Source organism: Didymella exigua, assembly GCF_010094145.1.
Source record: "Didymella exigua CBS 183.55 unplaced genomic scaffold M421scaffold_5, whole genome shotgun sequence".
NCBI classification, from domain to species: domain Eukaryota; kingdom Fungi; phylum Ascomycota; class Dothideomycetes; order Pleosporales; family Didymellaceae; genus Didymella; species Didymella exigua.
The window spans coordinates 710,455-737,359 of record NW_022984779.1 but is presented as its reverse complement, the minus strand read 5'-3'; the positions used below and the strand labels follow the sequence as shown (position 1 = coordinate 737,359).

Below are 26,905 nucleotides of genomic sequence, written 5' to 3'. Positions count from 1 at the left end.
TGACCGCATATGCCGAGATGGAAAGGAGATTTGCGCCCTCCTTTAACCCTGAAAAGACCCACGCCGGTTGTTTATCATGTCGTCCCTCTACTCCTCGTCGCCCAGCTGGGCAACGCGCTTCTGCTGCACGCGCTCCTGCCTCCTCTCCCTCGCGGCCTTGGTCTTCGCGCGCTTGGCGTCCATCTCCTCCTTGATGGCCCTGTCGCGGGCCTTCTCAGCCTTGGCCTTGTGGATCTACGCTGCGTGTCAGTAGCCGGACGCTGAGCGGGGGTGACAAGTCATGATGTCATTTCAGGGAGACGTACGTGCTCAACGAGGGCACGCTTGTGCTTGAAGGTGTTACCCTTAGAGAGATGGTACAGCTCGTGGTAGAGGTGCTTGTCGATCTTTCCGGCGGCGCGGTACTTGACCAAAAGACGGCGGAGGACACGGAGACGGCGCATCCAGAGGACTTGGCTGTGGTTCCGTGTCAGCAACGTTCCATGTGCGTCTGCTCACCGCACTCTACGATACTGTGTCCGTCCCATCGCGTGCGGTGGCCGGGTCGGTGTTGCATACCTGGGCATACGGGCGTCCTTGGTACCCTTCCTCTTACCGAAACCACGGTGACGGCCGATGCGGCGGGCGGCGTTCAGCTCACGGGCACGGGTGCGCGAGTGCATGGTGACGGGCTTGCGGATGATGAGGCCATCCTGGACGAGCTTGCGGATGGTCTGGCGAGAGTTGGCGTTGGCAATCTCGCTGGTCTCGTTGGGGTCGAGCCAGATCTTGCGCTTGCCGCAGCCGACGACGGAGGCCGCAAGGCGCTTCTGCGTGCGGAGGTTGACCCTGTGAGACACTCCCGTCAGTACTCTGCTCTCGCGGTGCTTGTACGCGGCGTGGTGGAGGATTGTGCAAAGAGGGGTTCGCCACTCCTCGAGTCGCTCTGGAAGCAGCACCACGAGTCGGGAGGGCCGTGGGAGTATCGCACATGCTGCTCGGTCGATTGATTGTGTGTAGACGGCCGGGTTCCTTACATTTTCGATGATGTTGTCGACGGTGGTCGTGGTTGAGCTGCGGTTAGTACACGGGAGACTGAGAAGGAAGTCGCGAATTCCTGTGGGCAGGTGCCGTAAGCGAGACCCCAAAATTGGCTTGGAACGCTCGGGCCACCCCTCACGTGCCTGCTTCATCCATTACGCTTCGAAACTCGAGTGTTTGGCACTATTCTCTCCCGTACTCCATCGCTGTCAGTCGCGTGCAGCTGTTCGTTGTCAAGCCCACGGTTATCACTCAAGCGTGTTGTTCAAGGCTGCCACGCACTGCATTGAGTCTTGACGACCTCAAGCACGGATCGGCAGCCTTGCAATTTAAACGGTCTGTGCGAGTAGTTCGTTGCGCATTGTACGCCTCTGAAATCTTGCAATGCACACCTCCACAGGCAACAATGCTTCGTTGTGTCTCACGCGTCAGCTAGCAGGTGCTCAGAGTGACTCATTGCTGATCGTCACAAGCTAGCCTCGTAACGAGAGATGCAGCCGCGGAAGCTGTGCGCAGTAGTGGCGGCAGTCGTCAGCCAGCCAGAGAAGAAGTTACGATGAAGACAAGTAAAGATGCGGCGGGGAATATATCATCGTTGTTGTTCATTATCATGAGCTTCTGTCTACTGCAACTTGAGGTCTTCCTCGCTGAGAACGCCATACAGCTTCTCAATCTCCTGCCCAATGATTCCAAGATCATGCGCCAGCTGTGCAGTCACTAAAGCTGAACATCACGTCAGTACAAGACATCCACGTACAACAACGGGTTGACTCACCATAAGCATACAACAGCTCGTAGTCCTCGTCCTTGACTATGACCTTGCCGAGGCCGGTCTGCCTGAACTCAAACACCTTCGCGAGTAGTCGATCTCTAGTGTGTTCAATGTTCGGCAGGACATCGTTTAAGGGGTATGCGAGCTTCATCGAGGATGCCATGACTGAAAGTTCTTAGCTTGCGGGTCAGTGCGTTCGTTGACAACCAGCTTACCGGAGAACAAGTGACTGATTCGCCAACTGAGTTCGGTCCACTCCTTCCTTGTGTACTTTAGAACCTCCTTCTCTCCCTCAGTCGCCTTGAGATCCTTTAGTATGATGACGTTCATGGCGTGCATGCTGTCCAGCATGCGGCTCGTGGCACCCATAATCACCTTAAAGCTCTTGGCAGGAAACGGGCCTCTCAGCTCGAACTCGAAGGTAGCTGCGGTGCACAATGATTCGAGGTGGCTCAGGAAATGCCGTAGCTCTAACTCTTCGTGCTCACTCATGTATGAGTACGGTCTGTGGGTGTCGCCGAGGTTGGCTTCGAGCAGCGTCTTCAGTGGGCTGCGCTTCCAGATCAAGCCCATCTTGAGCCAAAGCAAGGAGGTACCCTTCTTCAGCTTGCGTCGAGCAGAGATTGGCCAAATGAGTCTAGTCACCACAATACCCCAGATGCATCCAGCCATGACAGCCACGACACGGTGCAACACGATCTCCCAGATCTCAGGGGAGATGCCACCCTCGTCACTGTCATCCTCGTCTTCGTCTTTGACTGACAGTGAATAGGCGTACAGGGCTGACAAGTTGTACGTGAGAAGGATAAAACGACCCATGGGGCCTTTGCCTTTGCCAACAATGATATAGAAGCATATCAGAGAAACCAGCCAGCCAAAGAAGCCGAGTAAGAATGGGCTCTCGTCCGCTGCGATCCACGCGATGATAGCATAGACGGCTCCCAGACAGGTACCAAAGAATCGCTGGAGTCCGGTCGTGTTCGACGCACCAATGGTCATGGAGCACACCAACATGTAGGACAAGAGACCCCACTCACCGCGCCAATGACCATACAAAGCTCGCGTGGGCTCAATGAAGGCCCACATAGCGTAGAGTATAGCACCAAGGCCAACCTTGACAGCATACTTCAGGTCGTCCCTTCTAAAGACGGCGAGAGCAACCCAGGTACGATATGAGAGCGGTTGCTCTTTCTCTGACTTATACGGATCACCACGTGTGGATCTGCGGTAGATGGGGTTGTGAATCTCGTGCGAACCACCTGGAGTCTGGTTGGCGCCTTCGTCGATCAAGCTCGAGCTCTCTGAATCATCGCAATCCGCTCGTTTGTTCTTGCGCCCTAAATGCCAGAGCTTGAGCCATTTCCAGCTCCTACGTCGAGGGTAACGGTAGACGTTTGCCTTCAGCTCTTCAAGTACATCTAAGAAGATCACCATGTCTTCAGCAAAGTCCTCTAGTGAAGAACTGAAATAGCCACAGCTCGCTGCCACTTCTTCAAAGTCAGCAGCAACCGCTGCTGATCCAGTCTTGGACGGTATCTTGGTCTTATATACGACACCGAGAGCTTCGCGCTTGGCGTTCGAGAACAGCGCTTTGGCGTCCACAAGGCTATGACGGAAGTGCTCGTTGATGGTCATGTTGTATTCTGGGCCAGGTCCGAATGGAAGTTCTGATAGCACTTCGCGCAGCGTGTATGTCAACGATTTCTGTGTTGTTAGTCAACACGCTGCCAAACTCATACAGGTCATATCTTACCATGGGCGGTCCTAGATGTGCGATGAAGACGGAGAACATGTCCGCAGGTGTGAGGTTGGACTTGACAAAGTCTTGCAATCTAGAAGGAAGGTCACGGCCGCTGGACTCGTCATCTGAAACGCTAGCAGAAGCCTGCACAGATGGTTCACCAGTGGTGGGCTCAGGGAGTTCGTCGATCGAAGCAAGTATGCTGGTGCGTCTCTCGGTGTGACTGAGGGTTGGGGACAGTAGTTGAGGTGGGCTTTGCGAGAGAGTGTGTTCAGAGAATACCGATGAGCTAACGGTACCGTTCGCGGGCATATTGTCATACGGCGTGTCAGCCATCGTGTTGGATTGCGCGAGCAATGTGAACTGTGTCTCTGCCGCACTCCGCAAGCCACCGATACTCTGGATCAACTTCTCCAAGCACTTGACGAGACGCGCGCTGATTTTGTATTCTTCTTCAGTGCCGAGTACATAGTGTTCGAACTTGGCTTCTCCCAGGTTCTTCACGAGTGTCTTGTACGTTGACTGGCTTTTGTTCGAAGCCTTCAAAAACAGTTCGTTCCTGAGGTCTTGCTCGGCGCCGGAGAGGAAGCTACGAGCAATGGCGTTTAAAGTTTCGGCCATGGCATCCGTCGATTGAAGAAATGTGTCGCGGTATTCTGTCCGCGCTGACGTTGGTCGTACCAGGAGAGCCACTGCCGCTGATGCCGTACACCCCATGATGACCATCTTCAACACTTGCCAGATCTTGTTGTATGAGAACGTCGCATTCTGCACAGCCCCCTCTTTAGTCAACACTGTAATCAACGCGAGTGATGTCAAAGAGCAAGCCACGTTGACGAGAGGATTACCAAGCTTATGCTTTGTCCAACCCACCAGGCCCAGGCCGCCTCCGCAGAATACAATGAGCACAATGACATGGCCAACCACAAGAAGATGCTGGTGGCCAAACCAGGCAGAGACTGCCATACTCGAGAAGGACACAAACGCAGCATACATGAAAGCGGCGAACGCCAACATGACAGCTTCGATCATGCTACCGGCTGAGCGCGCAGGGTGAAAGTACACCGTGATCGTAGCGACCATGTGCTTTCCGTCGTTCTTGCCAAGTATTGCAGCGATTTGAGGTACAAAAGTCGCCAAAGAACCCAAGATGTATGCCAGCGAGCATTTCAATATGCCGATTCCGGTCGGAGATGTCGCGTACGCGTAGGCTTGTCGCAGCCTGAACTTGAAGTCTTCCCACATCTGTGCAAATCGTCCCAACTCTTCATGTCGCGCGGGATCAAACTGGCCAGGCGCAAGCAGGAATTCGGAGGATTCGGTGTTGCGGTGGACCGATCGTCGAAGCGTGAAGTTTCGTTTGACGCGCTCGCCAGTCTTCGGTTGTATCATCGTCACAGACCGTAGCTGCGGGCTGTCGTGAGCTCATTGCCTCCAGGAGGTGCTCGTTCTAGCATGTCGGCGCTTACGCTGGGCCGCAGGTAGCGGCGCTCCGCCGGAGTCTGTAGAGACTCGGTCATCGTGTTGTCTCGATGAGATCAGGGTCTAGGTTGCTATTTCGGACATGTTGGGAAGTGGGAACGAGAAAGTCTCAGGCGGTGCTGTTGTGAAGCCAGGCGCGACCGTGCTGCAAGTCAAGGCTGACTGACGTCGATCGCCTCAGCCACCTTCATTCCCATCGCGAAAATGTGGACTCTGTACGCGCTAGTCGTCGCAATAGACTGATTAGCGCATACTTTCCATCACTTTCACAATTCGATTCCTACATCGAGCAAGCACATGCCTGCTGTCCGCCGCGATGCTGAACGCCGAAGTCACGAAAGCGACTACCCTTGTTGGTGGGGCACTGCTTTCATTGGTTGACTACGAAGGATAGTGCTGTCCATCAGAACCTCTTCGATCTCCACTTTGATAGCCGCCACTGCGCCAACAATAACCGGTCAAGACAAAACTAGCTATGGAGGATTTCAACGGGAATGACGAGATGGCGGCCATGATGGGCTTCTCATCTTTTGGTGGCACAAAGAAGCGAAAGTTTGACCAGACAAAGTCACCAGCCAAAGAAGAATACAGTGCCAGCGGCGCCAACTCGACCGAGCTGGGTGTGAGAACCAAAGCTCTTGAGAATCAGCCATCAGTCAGTGAAGAGGTACTCAGCCTTGCTGCTGCTGCTACGACAAGGCAACCACCGCCCAGTGGTGGGCTTGCAAGCTTCCTCGCCCGAGGTCAAGCACTGCCAGTGAAGCCACCGCAGACTGCCTCTATCCAACCAGAGATCTCATTTCAGGCTAATTCCTCAGTATCTGAGATGGTCTCATTTGGAGGACCCTCGATCTCTCGGGCAGACTTGAATGCTTTACGTCATGGTGTTCAGAATGGCCACGGTGACATGGCCTACTTTTGTCCCAGTTTCGTTGAAGATCCATGGGAGAGACTATCCAAAAGTCATACATGAGGTAACACGCGCGGATCTCCAACCAGTACTACGGCTGACCACTTCCAGTATCACCTTGCGGCGGACTGTCTCAAACCGACATGATCAGCGCCATCTTCAAGATTGCAATTCGACGATGTCAACAATGAAGAGCCTTACAGCCATATGCTCTCGAGTTGAATCTGAGTCGTACCCTAATGGTGGGTATATCTAGTGCCTTGCCAAGCAGCGGACAGAGACTTTGTGGCTGACTATACATGGAGTCTGATGAGAGACCAGACGCAGTGAGCTCAGTACCACGAAGTCGGCATCCTTGAACGACAGATGTAATATCGTGGACTTCCGCATCAACGGTACCGATTATGCTAGTTGCGATACACACCAAGGAGTTCGGTCCCAGCAACGCTACAGATCAATCACACGTTTGTACTTCTAGAGATAGCCCTGGGATTCCCAACACACGCCCACAAGCAGTCGTAACCCCCAATCGTTCCCACTGTCAATAAACAACCTTGTCCGTTTTGAGTGCACCTAGGCGAGTGTCAGCTTTGCAACGCAAACTCTGTGAGCCACCATCCGGAACATTGTCACTGGCTGACAGCATGCCCGATGCGATCTCCGTCATCCCGGTAACACATCTGTAGTACAGCCTTGCGGAGCTCGTTCGGCGCGTAGTTCCTGCGTGGTATTTGCTAGAGCACCGGCTTTACTCTTCCACTGTAGGTTATCAGTGGCTCCACTTCAGCCATTGGTACAACAATGGCTCAGGTGGCTTACCATGTGCAGCTCACATGGCTTCTGGTGACAGCTGTGACACCGGATCGGCTCGAACGTACCCGCCTTGATGCCGAAACAGTGGTCTTGTACTTGTATTCAGTCGACGTTCTACAAAGTAATACTTTTGGGATCCGGGATAGTCAGAGGGCGTACGCAATGCGTGTAATCGACGATACCGTACCGAGTGCCGTGTACACCAATCAGGCAAAGGCCGGGGCAATCGTCTTGGAGCAAAGAACGGTTCAGCGCATGCCAGGGGAATGCGTCGACTGACGGTCACATGGGCCTAACCAAGTGTTGTTCACCGCCACTAATGTGCTTTTCGTTGATGTAATTGGAACGCGTATGAGAGCCTAGTGAAGCGTCGTGCGATGGTAACCCCCGCAGGGATCAATGTCGTTCAGCCATCGACGCGCCAGGTTCAGCCTGCATCGAGGCGTTGTACTCGCCAGTGTAGCCAATTGATTGTTACATGCCCTGTCCCAATTGCTGCCCAGCGAATGACGCACTGGGTAGGTGGAGGGGCAGAATGACAGCGGGGCACTCGCCGGACCGAAACATTTCTCGAAGTCTTTGCATGACCACGACTCCAGGCGCAACATGTCGTCCGCTCTTCAGGTCGCACATCCGGCACGCGCAGACCCTCCAATCCTCAGGCGAACTGGGCCCCACTGTCGGTCTCCTTGCCTAAGCCGGAAATATTGCTACTCCACATGCCCTTTCCAGATTGCACGCTCAGAGGCGTTGGACGCATCAACATGACAACGCATCAACATGACAACACTTAGCTTGTCCATCAGGCAGACTACCCATGCACAAATTGCATTCTGCAGACGCAGCTTGTGCCGTGAAATTGGCGTTCGCGTCTGATGCGCTTACTCTGCCTTGCTGCGGGTTGCCGCCGGTCATCGAGCAACGGCTCCCTTTGCCATCACACGCCAATTCGCTCTGTCAAAGTTTCTCATTGATACGAGCTGAGCATTTTCCGCACTAGTCTTGTTGCTTCAGCCAATTGACTTCTTCCTGAACTCAACATCCCGCCGCGGCATCATGATCGGCTGTGGCCTGTGGCCTAGAGGATCATTCCAGCCCAGTCTAAACGACGCTTCATCACCGGGTTGACCGGCAGAGAACCTCAGTGGATGTAAGACTATGCACCTCTATCACCACACGGGTGGGTTCACAGAGCATGAGCCGGCATGAAAGCTCGAGGCCATGTCCGGTTCACCAACTGGGTCCGGAGAGGAGGTATAAAAGGAGGTCACCATGCGAGTGAAGCGCGTCTACTCCTTGATTCTCTTTCATCCACACATTTCTAGACTCACTATATACTCGTCTTCCCGAGTTCAAGTCGTTTGACCAATCCAAACCAAGCCTGCCCACAAACACACCTGAGCACAAGGACCAACCGGCTATCACTTAATATCTTATCCGCCAAAAGGTACCTGCTCACTGTAGCACTGTCAAATCACGCTGCCACTATGTCTACAACACGCACTTACTACCCATCCTACCCATCCACATCGTACCCCATCAGCGTACCACAGAAGCCCGGTTACTACTACCCACCTCAACAGCACTATGGTCGCATCTCCGGATCACCGCCAGAAGCTTCAGACAGCACAACAACATCAGGTGTGCCGTCCTACGAAGTTTCCGCAACATCAAGTCACTATGCTGGTAGCCATAGCGACTACGATTCAAGCAGCGGCGCTGCCAGTGTAGACTTGCTGGACTACATGGGCAACCGCCTGAACGGATCTTTCGACCCTCTCCCGCTGGACCGCAGTCTGGCAAAGCAGGCGCAAACGTAGGTGTTTGGAACTTTGCAACTGAACACTGCTTCGGCGAATTTGAGACTGACAGAATCCCAGGTCGGGCGAGCTGAACGCCAAACACCGTGAACTCCTCGAATTGCAAGCATTGGCTCAGCGAAGACTAGCCGGCGCACAAGCAAGCTTCGCATCTGGTATGCGAGCAGCAAAGGAAGTGCAGAAAGACCTGCAATGGACGCAGAAGCGCGTGGAGTGAGTACAACCAAAATTGCTCTCTGGCTCCAAAATTGACTTTGGAAAGCTCTCTCAACGACCGCGCAGCACGCAAATATCCAGAACAGTACAGAACTGCTCAGCGACGATACCCAGCACCCGTCGACTACTAGCAGCTCCTTTCGAACCCGCCGCTGGATACGGCACTGTTGATGACTCTCGTACATACACATTTCGGTTTTTTTACACAAAGCACAAAAGCTTCTGGCGGCACACTGTCACTTAACGATTCCCAGACATATACTGTCATATATTATCAGCCTTGATTCCTACGAATTATGTGCGTTTCTGGTCTTTTTAAGCGGGTATGGAGACATGTCGTCCAACATTCCCGCTCACTCTGCTCCACCCCTGCCTTAGCGCACACCGCTATCTTGCTTCCTAGACTAAGCCTATGTGATTCGGTACGGGCCGCTGCAGCGCCGGACGTAAGCTGGTCTCTAGCGAGCGAATCGCGGCACTTTCTGGACAGAAATCTCCACGAGCCTGGTCGACGAGCTGGGTGCTGGGCCTGCGAACCGGCGGACATTTGATCATTATCGTCAAGGCTCGAGACGAGAGGTATGAGGTAGCTCGTTCAGGTGTGTTTGGTTCGGTCTTGGTCTTCTTTCCTGTTTCATCTAGGATTGGCGTCACGGCTGGGGAGTGCAACGGCCGGAAACGGAAAGCTTGTCATTCTTACTCTCTGTCGATGTAACGGCCTACATAGCCTCTCGGGCGGAGATACTCGTCTAAACCTCCCTTGCTGAGATGTACAATACATCTGTAATTGAACGCTCTGGCCCCACTCCTGCATAGGCTACCATGTACCTCACATCAGGCTCTAACCACGTTTCACATAGCCCCATATAGTGTGACTCGATCAATCGGCCTTGAGAGTGGGTCCATACTTGCGCCTCAGCGAGATGGATGTTGGTCAGGTGACTGCATCGTTCACCTTGAACCAAATCTCCACAAGACTGACACGCCATTAGACAGATACGAACCCAGACACAACTTCTTCAAGATCAACACCTCCAGTGCAGTCGCAACACCACCCATATTACGCATCAGCATGTGGACCCGCCCTCGCGGTTCTTCGCAGAAACACCCTCCTTGCTGTCAAGAACCACAACATGAAACAGAGTTCCACGTAGCGAGACACATGCAAGGCGCAACAAGCCCACTCGTTCTTCTCCCCTGTCCCCCATGCACTCTCCATGCGGTCAAACAACAGCATCCCCGCTCGTGTAACGCATGCACCTCGCTTCCACAACAGCCTCGTACTCCCACCCGCAATCGACACTGACTCAGATCTGTGCAGCTCGTTCGTCGAAGTCGTACTTGGGCCTCCGTGCGTGAGCTGTCCGGACTTCGTGGGATCGAGAGCTGTATGTGCGGAACTGAATTCAAGATGGACTGCTCCGACGTTACATTCAACGTTAGACGAACTGTGGTTCGGAGGCCTTGCGCGACTGTGGCGTAGAGCGGTGGAGGTGTCAATGTGAGGTAATCGAAAAGCTGTCTGACATTGACAGCCATGCAGCGGGAGAGGAGCATGGGTGAGCGAGCGCAGAGCAGAGGATATTGCAACATTGTTGGTAGTGCTGAGGGACACATTGTCCAAGGAGTATCAATGCGTTCTGCACGTCTCATTTTGTAGTGACTCTGGATCTTCAGGTAACTACGGCATCTAAATTTATACAGACCCTCTGTTCGCAGCGATAGCACGCGACATGACTCTGGCAAAGCGGCCAGGCACATCCTGGTCCTGCTTCGCCGTCTCAATACCCGTGAGTATCTTCTTGATACCGACGCCAATGTCCGTGCTGCCCGTGATCTCCTGAATCTCGCTAATAGCGCGCTGCTCATCGCGGTCTGAGAACGCACCAGACGCCTGAAGAACGTGTGCAAGCTCGGGTTGCGTATTGACGTTCGGCACTGCGATCTCGGCGTCGAAACGACTGAACAGGTCGAGCTGAGTGAGAACCGAGCGCTCGGTTGTGGTCGCGAAGATAAGAAGTCGGCGATCCTGAAAGAATTTAGCTGCTACGGACTGTAATGCAATAGGTGTGGCTTACCTTGGGTGGCTGCTTCTCTAACAGGACCTTGAGCGCAACAAGCACAGTGTTGCTGAAGCGCGGCCCAATGGGTACCCAATCAACGAGCATCTCAATGTTGTCAATCACGATGACGCTGAGGGGACTCTTGTACGCGTCTCGGAAAGTCTTGTCGAGCTGTTGTACCTTCTGCATCTCGCTAAAGCCTACCATGTCCTCTGGTGACACGAGCTTGATGAATGGGAAACCCGAGTCAATGGCCATTTTCGCGGCCATCGCCGTCTTACCACTCCCAGGTGGGCCGTGCAGCGCAACAGAGAGAATGGGGGTTGAATCTGGTTTTCGGACCTGGTTGATGTACAGGCGGCCTTCTTCCAGAATGTCCTTGATGAATGGCGAGTAGTGGATGACACCACCACGAAGGCGCTTTCCAAGTTCTTCTTCAGCGACACCGAAGAGTGGCTTCACTTCTTCAAGCGCTTGCAAGAAGTCTTGCCTGTTGACTTTCATGTTCTCAACATCAGGGTTGATGGCTGCCATTGTGCCAACCTTGATGTGTCTACTGAAGGCGAATGAAGACGCTGCCTTCACCAGACCGTTGAGCTCGGCACCTGAAAAGTTCTTTGTAAGCTTGGCCAACTCCTCAACGTTGACATCGGACTCGAGGACATCGTTCTTGCGCATCTTCGTGGTGTGGATCTTGAGAATTTGTGCACGACCGGATTCGTCTGGCAGCGAGATCTCCATGTGAACTTCCAGACGACCAGCTCGCAGAAGCGCTTCATCGATCATGTCCATTCGGTTGGTCATACCGATGAGCAGAATGTTGTTCAGCTGATCCACACCATCGAGTTTCGACAGCAGTTGGTTGACAACGCTGTCGCCCACACCAGTACCACCGCCACTGGAACCTCTCTGTTTGCAAACGGCGTCGAGCTCGTCGAAGATGATTATGTGGAGACCACTCTCGTCGCCCTTTTCCTTGTACTCCTTCTCGGCATCTGCGAAGAGCTTACGAATGTTCTCCTCAGACTGGCCGACGTATTTGTTCAAGACTTCGGGTCCGTTGATGACCTTGGGTTCCCTCGCGTTCAGCATTTTTCCAATCTGACGCGCAATCAAAGTCTTTCCGGTACCGGGAGGACCGTAGAGAAGGATACCTCGGACGTGCTGAATACCAAGCTTCTCGACCAGGCCAGGAGGGAAGATACGGGAAGCGAAAGCTCTTCGGAAGATGGCGCTGAACTCGTTATCCAAGCCACCGATGCCCATGTCTTCGAACTTGAACCCTGGCTGGATGATCGAGTTGGCAGCTGGTCGCCTGTTCGATGCCTTCAACTTGATGTCTGTCCGCGCATCTTTGAAGAAGTCTACCTGGGTATGGCTGGTAAGGATACCTCGCGCTCGGGGATCTGTCAGGGGAGGAGCAGATGCCTCTGTCTTCTCCATCGAAAGATCGACGAGTTGCACCGTCCGTATCGACATGCGCAGAGGGATGTTTTTGACGTCCAGCAAGAGCTGCTGTCCTGGCGCGAAAACCTGGTTTTCGAAGTTCTTCTTGAACTGCGTCGCGAGCTCGTCCTGGTCATAGGGAGCGTCTGTGGTCTTCCTGGCAGCAAACCCGACCTCTACCTCAACCCCGCCCAAGTATGATTGTCCACCCTGTTGGCTGAATGCATCGTAGGGTTGTACAGCGACCATGTCTTGGGGACCGAGTGTGATACCGGCCCAAGTTCTTTGCGCATCTGTGAGACCAATCTCGCCGGGCTGGCAGCCTTGTGTGGGTCGCGCAGACAGAACATAGTTGCCGTTTAAGAGAATGTAGATGTCGCTGCCGTCGGGCGTCGGTGGGAAGTCTTGGGGTGATACTGCGACCCTGAAAGATATCAGTAGAATCTCTCCGTCTACGTACATGGGATACATACAAGTTACCAAAGGCATACGCATTGCCTCCGGGGCTCTTGATGGGGCGCAACTGTCTAGCAGATCCACCGCTACCAGGAGGTCCACGGGCCGGCATGCGCTGTTGGGGAGCGCCATGACCCTGTTGGGGTGCTTCGTATCCCTGCTGTCGGTGATCATCATAGCCGCCCATTCTAGTGTCAGGCTGTCGAGGTTGTTGCGGTGGAGGTTGTCCGTAGCCGTCATTGCGTGGTGGAGGCCTTGAGGAGCTTCCAGGAAGACCTGGGAGTCGGTCGCGATTGAACATGTTGCTTGTTTCAGCGGTGAAGGGAGAGCTCCACTTCTATGAATGAAGTTCTGTGAGTCGTGTACACGTATGCGGAAAGGAAAGGCAGCAGTAACGGGTGTCCAGCCCCACTAATGCGACTGCTGTCGTGTCGTTGAAGCAGAAACGTCGAGGGCGTATTTTTGGATCGGGGTAGAATGACTAAAAGCTTCGGAATATCCAAAACGCGAAAACGTGTGCAAGCTGCCCTCGGGGAGTAAGGATATTAGTGTGTCAGAGCTGTTCCATGAGCTGGAGCTTCGACGAGGGCTGAGCACACTGGCCCAAGCGGAGTGCCACCTCCGCCGCTCCCCGCAAAGCGCCACACGTCATTTTCGACCCTTCAAGAGTCCTTTCTATGGCGCATCAAAGCCAACATTCATCAGATAAAGGAACACGGCTACACACGTGTATCGTTGTATAAGTAGCTACGTGATCTATCGTCGCCCAGTCCTAGACAACCGCCGCAAGCGCCTATTATGCCGTCTCTCACGTCTAGAAGCCTCTCCCACGATGAACTGACTCTCCACCCCCGTACCACAGCGTTCCCATGTGGTAGTCCAGTCCAGTTTCTTCTCCGAGATTGAACTCGCCACCGTCAGGAATCTTGCCGCCATTGTGCTCTGGCCAAAACTCCTTCTCTAGCCATCCATTGATTTCCTCAATCTTCTCAATGAATGTAGCCATCTTTGCAGGATCAGGAGAGCCCTGGTCATCGGCGAGGTCTTTGGTACTGATGAAGCGGCCGATCGTCAGATGACTCGAAGGCACGACGTATCGAGATTCAACCGTGACGCCAGTGTCTTGAACGAGATCGAAGAGATCACGGCGAAGATGGTGGTATGTGAATCTGTCGTCTTCAGGCGTTCGTTCAGAATGAAGGCCTTCGCCGGCAGCTGGCACAAAGCTCAGAGCAAGCGCCGAAGCGTCATACCCGATTTTTGGCTTGATGAGTCGCACACGGTGTTTGGAGGTGTAGTCGGTGATGGCGGGCACCTTGTCGCGCGTCTGATCGACCAACTGCTGGATCTGTTCTGCTGTCTTGGAATGTGTCACTTCCAATGCAGTGATGTGTTGGCAGTCTCGAGGCATGAGCCAGAGATCTATCTAAAGTCAGCCATTTGAAGCCTGAAGATAGTTGACGACCTCACTGGGTGCAACAGTCAATAGCTCTTGCTGAACTCGGCAGATGAGGTCCTTCACTTTGGTGGTGGGTCGGCCCCAAAATACCAGACAGTGTCTTGGATCTACGTAGCCAGGCTCGATTGTTGGATCGCTCAACCTTAGTAAGATGGGGTCGATGCTGACCCCAGAGAAGCTTGCGTCTAGCATCTTGGCCTTTTGTTGAGAGTTTCTTGTTGCTCGATGAAGGGCATACCTTGTCTGGATATGTACCTGCATCATCTGTTGGTCATATGTCCTTAGCAATAGCGTATAACATGTCCATACCGGGTCATCTTCGCAGGCTGCGATCAGCGCTTGGTATGGGTTGCTGAAAGACGAGGTTGAGATTCCGCTGAGATCTTCGAAGATGTTGGGGTCAGACATAGTCGTTGTGCGCTTTGATAGACCTCGAGAAGCTCTTAGAAGTGATAGAGGAGCCCCTGTATACGTCTCGAGCGAGTCAATGTGGTTGTATAGCCACTGTACAAAGGGTAAGTATCGAGCGTGCGGGTACCTTCGTATGCATGAAACGACGCTTGTACTTTCTAGACGCGAGCTCACGCCCTTTGATCATGGCCGCACTTTTCTCAACACAGTAGCACTTCCGCTTGCTTCTTGAGCATTTACCATCTGGACCATCGCTTGCTTACGCATTATAATGGTTGACTCAAGTTCTGCTATCTCTAGCTGTGTTTGCTTGTCATTCATGGCTGGATAGACAAGTGAGTGGGGTTGTCACTTGGACCCTGGTTTTCGCTAGGTACCTGGTACTTAGGCGCAAACGCGTGTGGGATAGCGCGACGCGTTCACTAGGTAGTCCTACGACAAACACACGCTTTACCTGGCCGCAAAAGCGCGCAACTCCGCCTCTATTTCAATTCTGCAAATTCAATACTATCCGTTAACCCACATTGTTTACAGCGTAATCGAGTGAGCAATTGCGGCAAAATGGAGCTTGAATCAATCCAAGTCTCTTTGCGGCGTTCGTCGCGAAAACACGCTTGTCCGGCAAGTCCAGAAGCAGCTGGCGAAGACGAACAGGATGATGCGTCTCTTGGATCTATTGCACGAAAATGCCGAGCTATCGAACATTCGGACACAGGCACACCAGTGAGAGAGCAAAGCAAGAAACAGAGCGCAACGCAACCAAGGAGTCATCCAGAGCGCGCTGCAGGTGAGCCGTCCTTTTGCAGGATTCAACAATGAAACTGACACATTCTGCAGAGAGATCCAATGCCCCTCGATCTCGCCAGACATCAACTATCGCATCCACGCTGTCCCACGAAGACTCAGTGCCAGCCGATTGCTGCGTTGTGTGTCGCCGCCGCGGCGGGAACTACGCATATACTTGCGTGTACGAAGATGACTCTGGCAATTGCAAGAGGTGTGTCAAAGAGAAGTACAAATGCAGACCAGCTACAGCAGAGGAGATTGCGAAGAGCGAGGCTCGATGCCCACAATGCAAGAAGAGGGGGCTTAACAACTGCTGGTATGTGGATGGGAAATCCTCTTGTGAGCCATGTATCAAGTGGAAGAAGAACTGCGGTGCTCCCACCAAGCGCAAGTTCAACGCCAACACACGCTCGTTTCTGGGTCTACCTACGCCAGAGCCCGGACAGAACAGAGCGGCTATAGACGGTCAAGAAGCTATGGCGGAGCGATCACGCTCCATATCAACGGACACCGCTCCTTACCCAGCGCCCTCACCTGTACCTCCGACTGCGGCCCCGCCTTCTCGCACGCAAAGATCTTTTCGACAGATCACAGCAACGGCCTCATCTACCCTAGAAAGCGACAGCAAACAAACGTCAGTCAGAACAAAGGAGCAATTTGCGTTGGGCGGAAGCCAGGAGGCCCTTAGCAATAGCTCCAGTCGCAAAACTAGGACCAGTACTCGCGCCTCTCACGCTTCATCTGTGCGTGATGGTCGTGATGCTGATAGGACGACGGCAGAGTATAGTGCCGCACTACTCAACATTGCGCTCGTACGTGGATCGAGTAGAGCTTCCAGGCGGGACAGATGTTCATTCTCACCCCTCACCGTACAGGAGGCCACTCCGGATGACTCTGCCGCAGAAGATAGTCAATCTCTTGCCACGGATATCGAGATGGCGGATGACGAGTCGGCAGATCTCCAGCTGATCACGGAAAGCACGAAGATTGTAAAATCGCCTGGTTCCGTGACCAGCCCCACGCCTAACGATGTTGACGCAATACAAGCATCAACGTTTGACAGTGACGATTTAAACAATCAAGCTTCAAGTGCCTCGCGACCTCACACGGTAAGAACAGATGCACAGACATCACGTCTGCGCCGTAGTCGTGCTCGGCCATCGTACGTCGAATTGGCCCCGAGCGATGCATCAGACGAAGACCTGGAGGAAGACGACGATGAAGTCTGGGATCCGGAGATAGATGCGGAGAGCATGATTGATGGTGAAGATGAATTCGAAGATGCTGCTCAAAGTTCTGCAGATGAGGACGGAGACGAGGAAGATGCTGATTCCATAGACGTGGACATTGCGCCAGAACCCACATCTACATTGCGAAGAAGATCACAGCTGCCCCCAAAGCAAGGCAAAGGCTTAGACTTGAGCCTTCCTCCATTAAACAACATTCGCGATATCACTGCAGACATGACGTCCAAGGCCATCAAGCTTGGGCTATCTGAGGTCCTCCAGAGTCTCGACGGTCGGTCCATCAACGTGGCGACAATGTGCTCAGGCACGGAGTCTCCGCTTCTTTTCTTGCAAATGTTGTCGGAAGCACTCGATGCGAGAGGTGAAGCCCCTCTGCGACTCAAACATCACTTCAGCGCGGAAATCGATGCCACTAAACAAGCGTACATTGAGAGAAACTTTCACCCACCTATCCTCTTCAGAGACGTTCGACAACTTGGCGATGAAATTGTCGACACAGCGACTACTGCGTACGGAGCAGAAGAGAAGATCCCGGGCAACTTGGACATACTTATTGCTGGCTTTGTCTGCAAGGACTTGTCCTCTCTGAACAGCCGCAAGAAGACCGTTGATGACCAGGGCGAAACTGGCGATACATGGAGAGCCATTTACTTCTACGTCAAGCGCTTCCAGCCAGGCATTGTGCTGTTAGAGAACGTCAAGAGCGATAAGCGGACATGGGATGATGTGGTATCGAGGTGGTCGAAGATCGGTTACGAGGCAGCTTGGGTCTACTGTGACACGAAGAACTATTACATCCCACAGACTCGTGAGCGGATGTACATGATCGCAATCAACCGCAGGCTGTACGGCAAGAAGGTTGGTGAGGCTGCCGCTAACTGGACGTCTACGATGCAGAAGCTGCAGAGACAATGCAGCAGTCCCTATGAAGCATTCCTCACCGATCTGCCAGTCAGCGTAATTGACCATTCGACATTGTCTTCCGAACCCGAGTGGAGCCTCTGCAAACTGAGGTACGATCAGATCCGCTCAGAGCAGAAGCTGGGCACCCGCCGTCCAATCACACAATGGAGTGAGAACGGAACTTTGCAGTAAGTGGTGGTCGTTGATCTTATCCTATATCAGCATGTATCCTTGATCTCAGGACTGACGTTTCCCAGCCCACCCGATTACGCCAATCGTAAATGGTACGACTCCCAGTCTTCACGGGTCTACGATGCAATCGATGTTGCTCATTTGCTTGCTGCCCAAGACGGATACGATTCCATGTTTAAGATGAGAATTTGGGATGTGAGCCAGAATGTGGATCGTTTCAAGATGGGCATGGGTCTAGTGCCTTGCATCACTCCTGGAGGCTGCGACTTTGGCAGCAACCGTCAAGACGCATTGAGCGGCAGTCAGACGCTTGTTCTGCAAGGCATGCCTCTTGATAAGCTTCACTTTGCAGGTGAGACTCAAAGAGAATGTCAAGATCTCGCAGGAAACGCAATGTCCACGACTGTAATTGGAGCGTCTTTGATATCCGCTATCCTCCATGGTTCAAGAGCATTTCGAACGAACACCTCAACCGATGTGCTGGACCTGACTTCACCAAAGCCCGCAATACAGAATCGCCTCGTCCACGCTGGTACACTGCTAGTGCACAAGTATCGTCCAGCAGACCCAGAGGATCTTGATATTGCACAATTATTGCGTGAAGCAAAGCTCACTTCGCGGCTCTGTGCTTGCGAGGGCGAGCGACAAATTGCTGAATCGGACATCAAGATCTGCTCGGGATGTAGTCACACAGCATGCACGAAGTGCGCATCAAACCCTAGGCACCAGTACGCGGACAACATTTCTAGAGAATGCCGGCAGCAGACAACAAACGAATTTATCAGATACTGGAGACCGCGATTGCCCTCACGCTTAAACTTAGAGAAGTTTCCGAACCTGAATGGTCACTTGTCTCAACTACAAACGGAGCGAAACAGGTATGAGGCGTACGTCAAGAGGATCGTCGAAGTCAATATTGGATCGCAGCAGTTCAACTTGCGTAAATTCGTGCGGTGCGACAATGGATGGAAAGTTGTGTACCTGGGAGACAACGCAAGGATTGAGCTTTCAATTGGAGACGGAGCGCAATGGCGCCTCTTCGTTGATTGTTCGCTGGAGGTCCCCAGCAAATCCGACTTGCGCAAAGCACTCGACAACCCGATCGCACGAGCGAAGGTTGATTTTTCACTTCTCAACGTTGACTGGGAGGTATTCGTGCCGTCAAACGAAGAACGCTCTCTACATATTCGCGGTTTTGGTGGTCGGTCTAAGTCATGGAGAAATCTTCTAGGCTTGCCAGACTATCAAGCCGAGACTGTACCAGCGCAGATCCAAGTACATGATACGAGCGGAGAGATTAAATTCCTCCAAGGCGTTTATCAGCGCCTGCCCTACTGTGGAACCGCTGAATACAGTTTATATAAGAGATGTGCTAAACCCACCTTGTATCTCTTCCTGGACCCAGACCCCATCGGTGAGGCGAGGGAAGATGGCTTCATTTTCAGCCAGGATTGCAGCAGAAAGCGATATGGCGAATCTCGGATGGTTGTGGCTCGTTTGAAATCAGCCTGGCGACCATGGCAGGCCAGTGATGCGAAAGAATATTGCGTCGACGTGATGCTTGCTGGATCGTGGACGACTGTCTCAACGAGACTGGCAACGTCCGAGCTTGCACCTGCTGCGAAAGTGTTCCAACCCGGCACCCCTCTAACGAAATTTACGGACACATGTACAAACGCAGTCACTGTGCTTGATGTTACTGTGCCGGAGGTCTTGTTAGCTCAGAAGTCCAGCGACTTTTCCTGGGCTTTAGAGCCTATTAAAGCTGCACCTTCGCTGAGCGACTGGCAGTCCATCAGTGTCGACACTCAGAGCGACTGCGAGTGTGCGCCTACTTACCCAAGTCTCCTGTGGAGCGTGGACCAAGCTGGTAAAGCTACACCACACGAAAATCGCAAGGCAGCAGCCATATTCGAACGCGGAGTCAAGACTCGATGCCCTGTATTCCATCAGCAGCCAACAATTAGCAAGAACCAGACACGTATCAAAATTGGTATCAACATTCCCTCGCTCGTGCATCGAGCTAAAGGACGACTCGCACGCGTAGGCAGCATGGGCCCTTCCCGTACTGCCTGGAGACTTTTGACCGATCACGCGGACACCGCGCCTTCACAGACCAAGTTTCGTTTACGCAGTAACGCAAATGATGCGCCATTCTCAGGGCCATTGAGCCTCATGCACGACTTACGCGGAGCGCAACCGCAGGCTCTGGCTTGGATGCATGCTCAAGAAGCTGGTATTTCGCTCGCAATCACAGAAGTTGAGGAGGCTGTACACCATGATCTTGGTTGGAGAGCGGAAGCTCGTGCTCAGACCACGACTGCAGTTCGGGGCGGTGTTCTTGCTGACTTGCCGTCGTTTGGCAAAACCGTCACGACTATCGCGTTGATACAGAGCGAATTTGAAGTTTCATCACCAGAGACGATACTCGAGCAGAATAAACTTGTGGCTAAACCTTCGCCACAGCTCATCGACACTGCAGCAACGCTTATTGTCTGCCCTCCACACATCGCAATGCAATGGCAGACAGAGCTGGGACTCTTTCTGGGCGATCAGCAATACGAGGAATTCGATATCCGCGTTATCAGAGATTTTGCGGAGCTCAAACGTCTGACCATTGACGATCTCCAGCGCAGTCGAGTGGTCGTTGTTTCCTGGACGGTGCTGTCGGACGATGAATACATCTCCGAGCTGGCGCGGGTAACAGCGATGCCCGAGCCTGCCAATTCGAGCTGTCGAGCATTTGATGCCTGGATGGATGGTGTTGTCAAAGATCTGCCGTCTCAGGTCCTTCTAATGCAGTCTATGGATATGGACGAATTCAAGCGAGCCACACAAGATCTTCTTGACGAACGTTTGCAGCAGCCTGTCTTCCAGGCCACACTACCATTAAGACTGCAGCACGGAAGCAGCTACCAGTCATACCAGACCATTCGAGATGCCAACGGCCAAAAGCCGAGCACCCAGCATAGGTCATCCTTAAAGCGGAAATCGTCCGGCTTGAACAACAAGGTTGTGCCTCTTCTGCATATGTTCAGGTTCAATCGTCTCGTGGTTGACGAGTACCATTACCTGAACGATTATAAGTTAATCAAGAACATGTTCACGGCAGTTAGCGTCAAGAAGGTGGCTGCGCACAAGCGATGGATTCTTTCTGGAACGCCTGCATTGGCGAACTTCACAGATATCAGCAACATCGCATCCTTCTTAGGTGTCAGACTGGGTAGATTCGCCGTTGGATCTGGCAAGCTGACCTCGCTAGAGAAATTCCTCGTGAACGACCAGACTGCTGTTGAGCGCTTCTTATCCAAGACCGAAGTCATGTCTCACCAATGGCATCAAGCTCGACACGATCGGGCACAAGAATTCTTGGACTTATTCGTTCGGCAAAATGAAGCCTCATTGGGGCACATTCCGTGTCATGAAGATCTGCGAGCAGTTCATCTGGCCGTTGCCCACCACGCAGTGTATCTTGAGCTCTCCCAGCATTTGATCTCCCAGCGAATGCAGGTGAAGAGGCTCAAGAACAAGGCTGAATCGGATAGGGTCAGTAGACTTAATGCCAGCCTGAACAATTCAAAAACAGCTGAAGACGCCCTGCTGAAGGCTGCGCTGCTCAACGAGACCAGCGCAGGGGAGTCCGGTCTGGACTCGCTTCTTCGAAAGAGATCTGAACAGCGACGTGAGACTGAGCATGAGATTTCGCGACTCATGCGTGCTTTTGTGTGGCACAAGCGCACTGGCTTCAAGGGCCTGAAACCTACCGATCCAAAGAAAGCAGAGACGGAGGAAAACACTGTCCCCAAGCTATGGGCAAGCTTCACGCAGGACATCAGGAAACACGCGTGGCTTGGAGACTACGATGCGACGACAAAGTCGAAGGTTCTTCTCTTGAAAGCGGAAACAAAGCCTACTTCTGGAGGCTTTGAGGAGCTGAAGAATGCTTCGAAAGAGAAGATGATCAGGGAAGCTAAGAAGATCATGTCACACCTACGCGATTCCTGTGTTGAGCTCGCGTTGCGCACGAGATCAGAGCGTTTCATCAGCAATGTGCAAGATTTGTTGCGACCATTGTGCGAAGATTCGCACGAGCCTATATCGTGCGATGCTGAGCATTGTCAGAAGACAGCCATCATCTCCGAGATCTATCTGGCCTCCCAATGCGGGCACCTCACCTGTGAGCCTTGCCTTTTGGCGCGCGGTGATGATGAGAACTGCGTTGTTACTGGTTGCAGCTGCACCGTCCAAGCTGTCAACTTGATTAGAGCCACTGACCTTGGCTCGACACCGGAGACAGTGTCCGAACACAGCTTTGGCCGCAAGATGGATGACATCGCGCGACTTATCAAAGAAATTCCAGCCGATGACCAGGGTCTAGTCTTCACACCCAACGATGAAACGGTTGCAATGCTAGGTGAGGTGCTTGATCACCATGGCATCCTGTTTTATACGCCAAGCGGCTGTAAACCACCGCAGGCGGCGAAGATCATCGAGGAGTTCAAGGCGAGTGTCGAAGAGGATCCAGAGAACCGTCCAAAGGTGCTCTTGCTCAACTTGACCAGTGAGACCGCCGCAGGAGTGTAAGTCAACGTACCTTACGTGAAACGTCACTTGCGCTGATGTCATGCAGTAATCTCACCAATGCAAACCACATCATCTTCGTCTCGCCGTTGCTCGTTGAGAGTCAATACAAGTATGATTCGGCAATGACACAGGCCATCGCACGAAGTCGGCGGTACGGTCAAGAGAAGCAGGTCCATATCTATCACTTCGCTGCGCTCCGCACTATCGATGTCGATATCCTCGAGCATCGACACAAGCGTACGAATGGCATCACGGCGGTGAAATCGACTGTCTGTATGCCATCAAAGCCTACGAGTAAAGAGAAGACGAGGCTGGTCAAGAACAAGCACGGATCGATGGCTTTGGTGCCTGTCTCGTGGCTTGCTGATGAGAAGGCGCGAAAGGAACTGGGTGTTGGGAAGGAGCTGGAGAAGTTCACATCGTTGATCAACTTCTCTGAGACATTCGATGACAGCGAGGAGTAGCAGCGGCACGACGCAGAAACCCATGCGAGCAATCACGCCATCGAAACCCAGACCATCACCGTACACACTCAAGACGGCAAGGAAGGCGCGACCCAGATCTCTGGCCCTGGGTCCTTGCTTTTGAGTCATGGCGTCGCTACAGGCCGGGGTATGCGTGGTACGTGGGCCTCTGGATGCGTCGAAAGTGGATCATGATGTGGCAGGTGGGGAGCAGGGTTGTAGGGTGGGCAAGGTCGGGTGGAGTGGAAAGCGTGGATGGCTGGAAGGGCAGAAGGAGTGATGATGTGTTGGCTAGGGCAAGGAGAGGTGATTAGACGTATGTGGTATGAGGAAGCGAAGTGAGGCTGAGATAGATGAGCGAGGGCGTCGACACGTGATATGCTATCGCGGAACCATTTCGAGTCTGGACGAATAGTGGTAAGCGGAGTCGCGTGTGAGGGGTGAGTTGACGATTGTGGTTCGGCCGCGACGAAAGTGGTCAAGGTTACAAAAAGCAAACATGAAGTCGGGCTGAAGTATATTCGTAGGGCAGTGATCGAATTTCCTGTCTGTAATCGAGAGGGTGCCAGCTAGCAGCACCATACCTTTCCATGCTGATTTCCTTCTGTTCCTGTCCCTACCAATAGCAACGCTACGTGGTTGTCATGCCCAACATGCCTTCGTCAAATCATCCATCATTGCCGTCATGTAACTTCATTCCCCTTTTGATGACCAAAGAAACAAGCACAAAACAAAAAGGGTATTAAATCCATCCAAAAACCGAACAACCTCCCGGCGTGAGCCAGGAGCAGGTATAGAACGAGACCAAGTGTAAAGATATCCTCGAAGATAGGAAAAGAAAACGCGCAATAGATCGCCCAGTAGATCGCTCCACAGCAACCGAATTGCACATCCTACAATCTGTGTCCAGCAGGTGCAGCTCCCACATGTGTATCGTGTTCGTGTGCGTGAGCGTTCCAGTCTAGCAAACAATAACAATGTGACCTGCACTGTCGCAAACGCAGCAAACCAACAAGAAACGCAATTTGGGAATCGTACCAGACGGGGGGGGAAGAAAAGAGCTTGGCCAACTTTTGAGGCAACCTTTCCGTTCTGTCTTGAAGCAGTCATGTCCGCCGAAACTTTTGGGGAGGCTCAAGCATTCTGCAAGGACTTACGAGAGACAAGGTCGAACGGATGCTGCGACGCTTACGACTAGGCGCACGCAGGGGCAAATGCGAGTAAAGAGCTTTCCCATCACTGTCGAAGCGTCGTGAAACCCTCTAATAGTGGTGGTACTCGGGCTCTCTTCGCTCCCTGCGGACTCGTCCTTGTAGAACACGTCGCGGTTGCTCATCATGTTCACCTCGCGTCTCTCGCCTCCTGCGACTGCTTTGCGAGCTTCGTTCCGTCATCTCTTCAGCATCTCTTCGAGCCTGACTAGCAGGCATTATGGCCTTCCTGTCACCTCGAACGCTACTTCTCTCACTGCGATAGGTACTTTCGCTGTTGCGACCGTTGCCGCTAATAACCAACTCGTTTTGTCCGTTCTCACCAGGTACGACCTGGATGCTGCGACCCTCCAGTTCTCCGTTAAGCTTGAAGGTAACTGGAGCGTCGTTTGCGATGAGAAGACGAATCTCGCCATTGTTTTCGCTGCCCCTACTGCGAGAGGACTCGGGTTCAGAGGGCCCGGCAGACGTGCGTGACGATCGCTTCTTCGCAATAGCGTATGACTGATCAGCGAGTGTATCGCGCTCCCCTCGACTCGCGGTTATGTAATCTTCGGCATCAGCAGTCTGTCTGATGACAGGACCATGCCGCCGACGGGGATCAGCGTCGGTACCACGACGACGGAGAGGAGCACGAGCAAGAAGTTCAGGTCCCTCGTCATCATAGTAATCTCGCTCATAGTCATGACCGGTAGTGATAACGTTTTCGTAAGCTCTTGAAGATCGTTTCGATTGCACCGGCTCGTTGTACTCCTGTCGCCGTGTCCTGCGATGTTCCTTGACGCTCCTGTCGTAAGCTGTCAATGCCTCGCGACGGGATGGTCGAGATCCTTCTACAATGACATGGGCTTGTGAAGTATCATAAGCCGACTGAGACTTGATCGAGGGAATGAGCGGTGGTCTACTCATGGACTGGCGTCGGGTTGATCGAGAATCAGCGCGGTCGCGGATGGGAGGATCACGTCGCTCAGGTATGACAACGGTCTGCGGTCGTTTTGGTTCGGGTGCTGGCGGAGCAGGTGTAGTATTTGCGTGGCGTAAGCTAGGACGCCGCCGGGGAGCACCTTCTCGCATCCTTTGCGATCGGTATTGTGGCTCGTGATCCTCTTCTTCAGACTCAGACTCAGACTTGGACTCGAACTCTGATACTTCCTCCTCACGGTTGCGCTGTATCCAAGGCTGAGGTAGAGCATTGCTGTGGTATCTTGCCGAGGGCATGCATCGATCGCTACGCTCTACCTGTACCCCTGGTGTTGACACAGGGTAACTATAAGCAGATGCATGGGAAGCTCGTGCGTGCAAAGGAGGCCTCTGCTGCTCACGCGCAGGTTGCATCTGCTGCGCTTGGTAGAACGCAGGTGGGTGTTGGCCCTGCAGCGGAAATTGTTGCATGTATGGAAGGTTCAATTGCGGCTGGGGTTGGTGCTGCGGATAATGCATGTTGCCGTACGCCGACCTTGAAAGAGGCGGGCCATGCTCAGTAGGCGTGCCTGGATGAGTGGGCATGCCTGGGTGTTGCCAGTTGTGATTCGGGTCGCCGTGGTAGCTGGTGGGACGAGCCGGCCGCTGGTTCACAGAGAGTCGACGGCTGATGGCAGGCTGGGTGACAGGTCCGCCTTGCCTTTCTTGATACATTCGTTGGGCCCGATCCTCCCTAGGCGACGATAGGTATTGCGCAGGGTCTGAAACCTGCGAACGTGTGTCGTACGGATGAGAGTAAGAAGAAACATCGGGGGCTGACTCGGCCGGCTGTGTGTTCAGCATGGACTGGCGCCGTGACGGTCGTGATCGAGGTTCGATGGCATCAGGACCACATTTGGTGCAACCAGGGATCGTGCATTCTTCGACGTTTCGGCTGTCCCGTCGTTTGGGAGGAGGTGCGGGCTGCGTCGTGACTATAGGCCGGCGTTCAGGAGGGCGTCGCGAAGTCTGAGAGTCTCTGCGCGACAAACGCGGCACGCTCTGGGTACTCTGTGAGCTTTGCTGGCGGTGGTGCTGGGAAGGTCGCGAGGGCTTCTGCGCTGGGGTAGGGGAAGGAGGTGCCGGTTTGACGGCAGGGACAGGCGGGCTCCTCTGGGACGAAGTAGCACTTGCAGCCGAATCAGCGCTACTCATGCCGGCGGCGGATTGGCTGGAATACCCAGAGTCGCTCTTGACGTCCACGTTGTTTGGTACTGTTCCTTTAGGGGTCCTGTCACTCCCCATATCCTCAGGATTGGACCGCTTGGTGTGAACGTTTGCCTTGCCGGGCGAGGGCTCCGGCGTGAAAGGCTCGATGGACACGCCATGATTGCCATCGTCAGAGAAGTAATCCTCGACGGTGGCCTGGTGAGACTTCGCCATTGTGGCCGTGGGGCCTGCGGTCAGTTGCAGCATCAGGCTGAGGCGGAGGGCTGGTCGGTAAAATGTCTAGCGGCGGGAGGCTATCGATAAATGGCGGTCGGCCGCGGGGCGATCGACTGCGACAACAATTAGGCGACGGGCAGCTGTCGCAGGGTGCGCATTTTGCACAGGTCGTGGGTGGTTCTCCGCTATCGTCTCATGTCGAGTGGGCTGGGTGAGGAGGAAGGAGCGAGGGAGGGAGAGTGAAAAAGAAGTCTGGGGTGTCTGGGCGACTGAGTGTGCAGGCAGGCATGCATGCAGGCGCACTCGGGCATCGACTGCTGCAGCGCAAAGAGTCCCCGCCAGCAAAATTTCAAAACGGCCCAGCCGCCCTGTCGTGCTAAAAGCCCCAGTTGGTAATAGCCTCTCATGCGCGCTGCGTCTTAACGTCGTTGGGCGCGCACTGCAGCCTGCTTGATGCCCACCTGCCTTATGCTCGACGGCGGAGGGGCCGTTCTGCCCTTGCCCTCGATGCACTCCGTCACAAGACTGCATCTTTCCGCCCTCTGCGGCCCTCGGTGCGCCGT

General features: G+C 53.5%; 7 protein-coding genes across 7 annotated transcripts; 3 read left to right on the top strand and 4 right to left on the bottom strand.

Moving 5' to 3' along the window:
* Window positions 1-87: 87 nt before the first annotated feature.
* M421DRAFT_42250 (60S ribosomal protein L19) lies at window positions 88-830 on the bottom strand (the record flags this gene model as incomplete). Its single annotated transcript, XM_033593182.1, has 3 exons — window positions 88-234; window positions 306-456; window positions 559-830. Coding segments are annotated over 3 exons (570 nt in total), but the record flags the coding sequence as incomplete, so codon positions are not given.
* Window positions 831-1,596: 766 nt separating this feature from the next.
* M421DRAFT_417526 (uncharacterized protein) lies at window positions 1,597-5,297 on the bottom strand. Its single transcript, XM_033591499.1, has 4 exons — window positions 3,546-5,297; window positions 2,008-3,496; window positions 1,796-1,957; window positions 1,597-1,743 (listed from the first exon to the last, which is right to left on the bottom strand). The coding sequence occupies exons 1-4, from the start codon at window positions 4,923-4,925 to the stop codon at window positions 1,643-1,645; spliced, it is 3,132 nt and encodes a 1,043-aa protein (XP_033452017.1). The 5' UTR covers window positions 4,926-5,297; the 3' UTR covers window positions 1,597-1,642.
* M421DRAFT_417524 (uncharacterized protein) lies at window positions 5,288-6,485 on the top strand. Its single transcript, XM_033591498.1, has 2 exons — window positions 5,288-5,989; window positions 6,037-6,485. Exon 1 carries the CDS (start codon window positions 5,491-5,493, stop codon window positions 5,986-5,988), a length of 498 nt encoding a protein of 165 aa, XP_033452016.1. The 5' UTR covers window positions 5,288-5,490; the 3' UTR covers window position 5,989; window positions 6,037-6,485.
* A 1,740-nt stretch (window positions 6,486-8,225) lies between these two features.
* On the top strand, window positions 8,226-8,905 carry M421DRAFT_55727 (uncharacterized protein; the record flags this gene model as incomplete). Its single annotated transcript, XM_033595330.1, has 3 exons — window positions 8,226-8,554; window positions 8,619-8,771; window positions 8,821-8,905. 3 exons carry the CDS (start codon window positions 8,226-8,228, stop codon window positions 8,903-8,905), a joined length of 567 nt encoding a protein of 188 aa, XP_033452015.1.
* A 1,565-nt stretch (window positions 8,906-10,470) lies between these two features.
* Window positions 10,471-14,606, bottom strand: M421DRAFT_98854 (AAA-domain-containing protein; the record flags this gene model as incomplete). Its single annotated transcript, XM_033598669.1, has 6 exons — window positions 10,471-10,803; window positions 10,853-12,707; window positions 12,757-13,076; window positions 13,578-14,161; window positions 14,210-14,453; window positions 14,508-14,606. 6 exons carry the CDS (start codon window positions 14,604-14,606, stop codon window positions 10,471-10,473), a joined length of 3,435 nt encoding a protein of 1,144 aa, XP_033452014.1.
* A 564-nt stretch (window positions 14,607-15,170) lies between these two features.
* Window positions 15,171-22,785, top strand: M421DRAFT_90003 (uncharacterized protein; the record flags this gene model as incomplete). Its single annotated transcript, XM_033597814.1, has 4 exons — window positions 15,171-15,396; window positions 15,447-17,733; window positions 17,803-22,317; window positions 22,368-22,785. The coding sequence occupies 4 exons, from the start codon at window positions 15,171-15,173 to the stop codon at window positions 22,783-22,785; spliced, it is 7,446 nt and encodes a 2,481-aa protein (XP_033452013.1).
* Window positions 22,786-23,707: 922 nt separating this feature from the next.
* On the bottom strand, window positions 23,708-26,616 carry M421DRAFT_320218 (uncharacterized protein). The gene has a single exon (XM_033589286.1). The coding sequence runs from the start codon at window positions 26,370-26,372 to the stop codon at window positions 24,048-24,050; it is 2,325 nt and encodes a 774-aa protein (XP_033452012.1). The 5' UTR covers window positions 26,373-26,616; the 3' UTR covers window positions 23,708-24,047.
* Window positions 26,617-26,905: the final 289 nt, after the last annotated feature.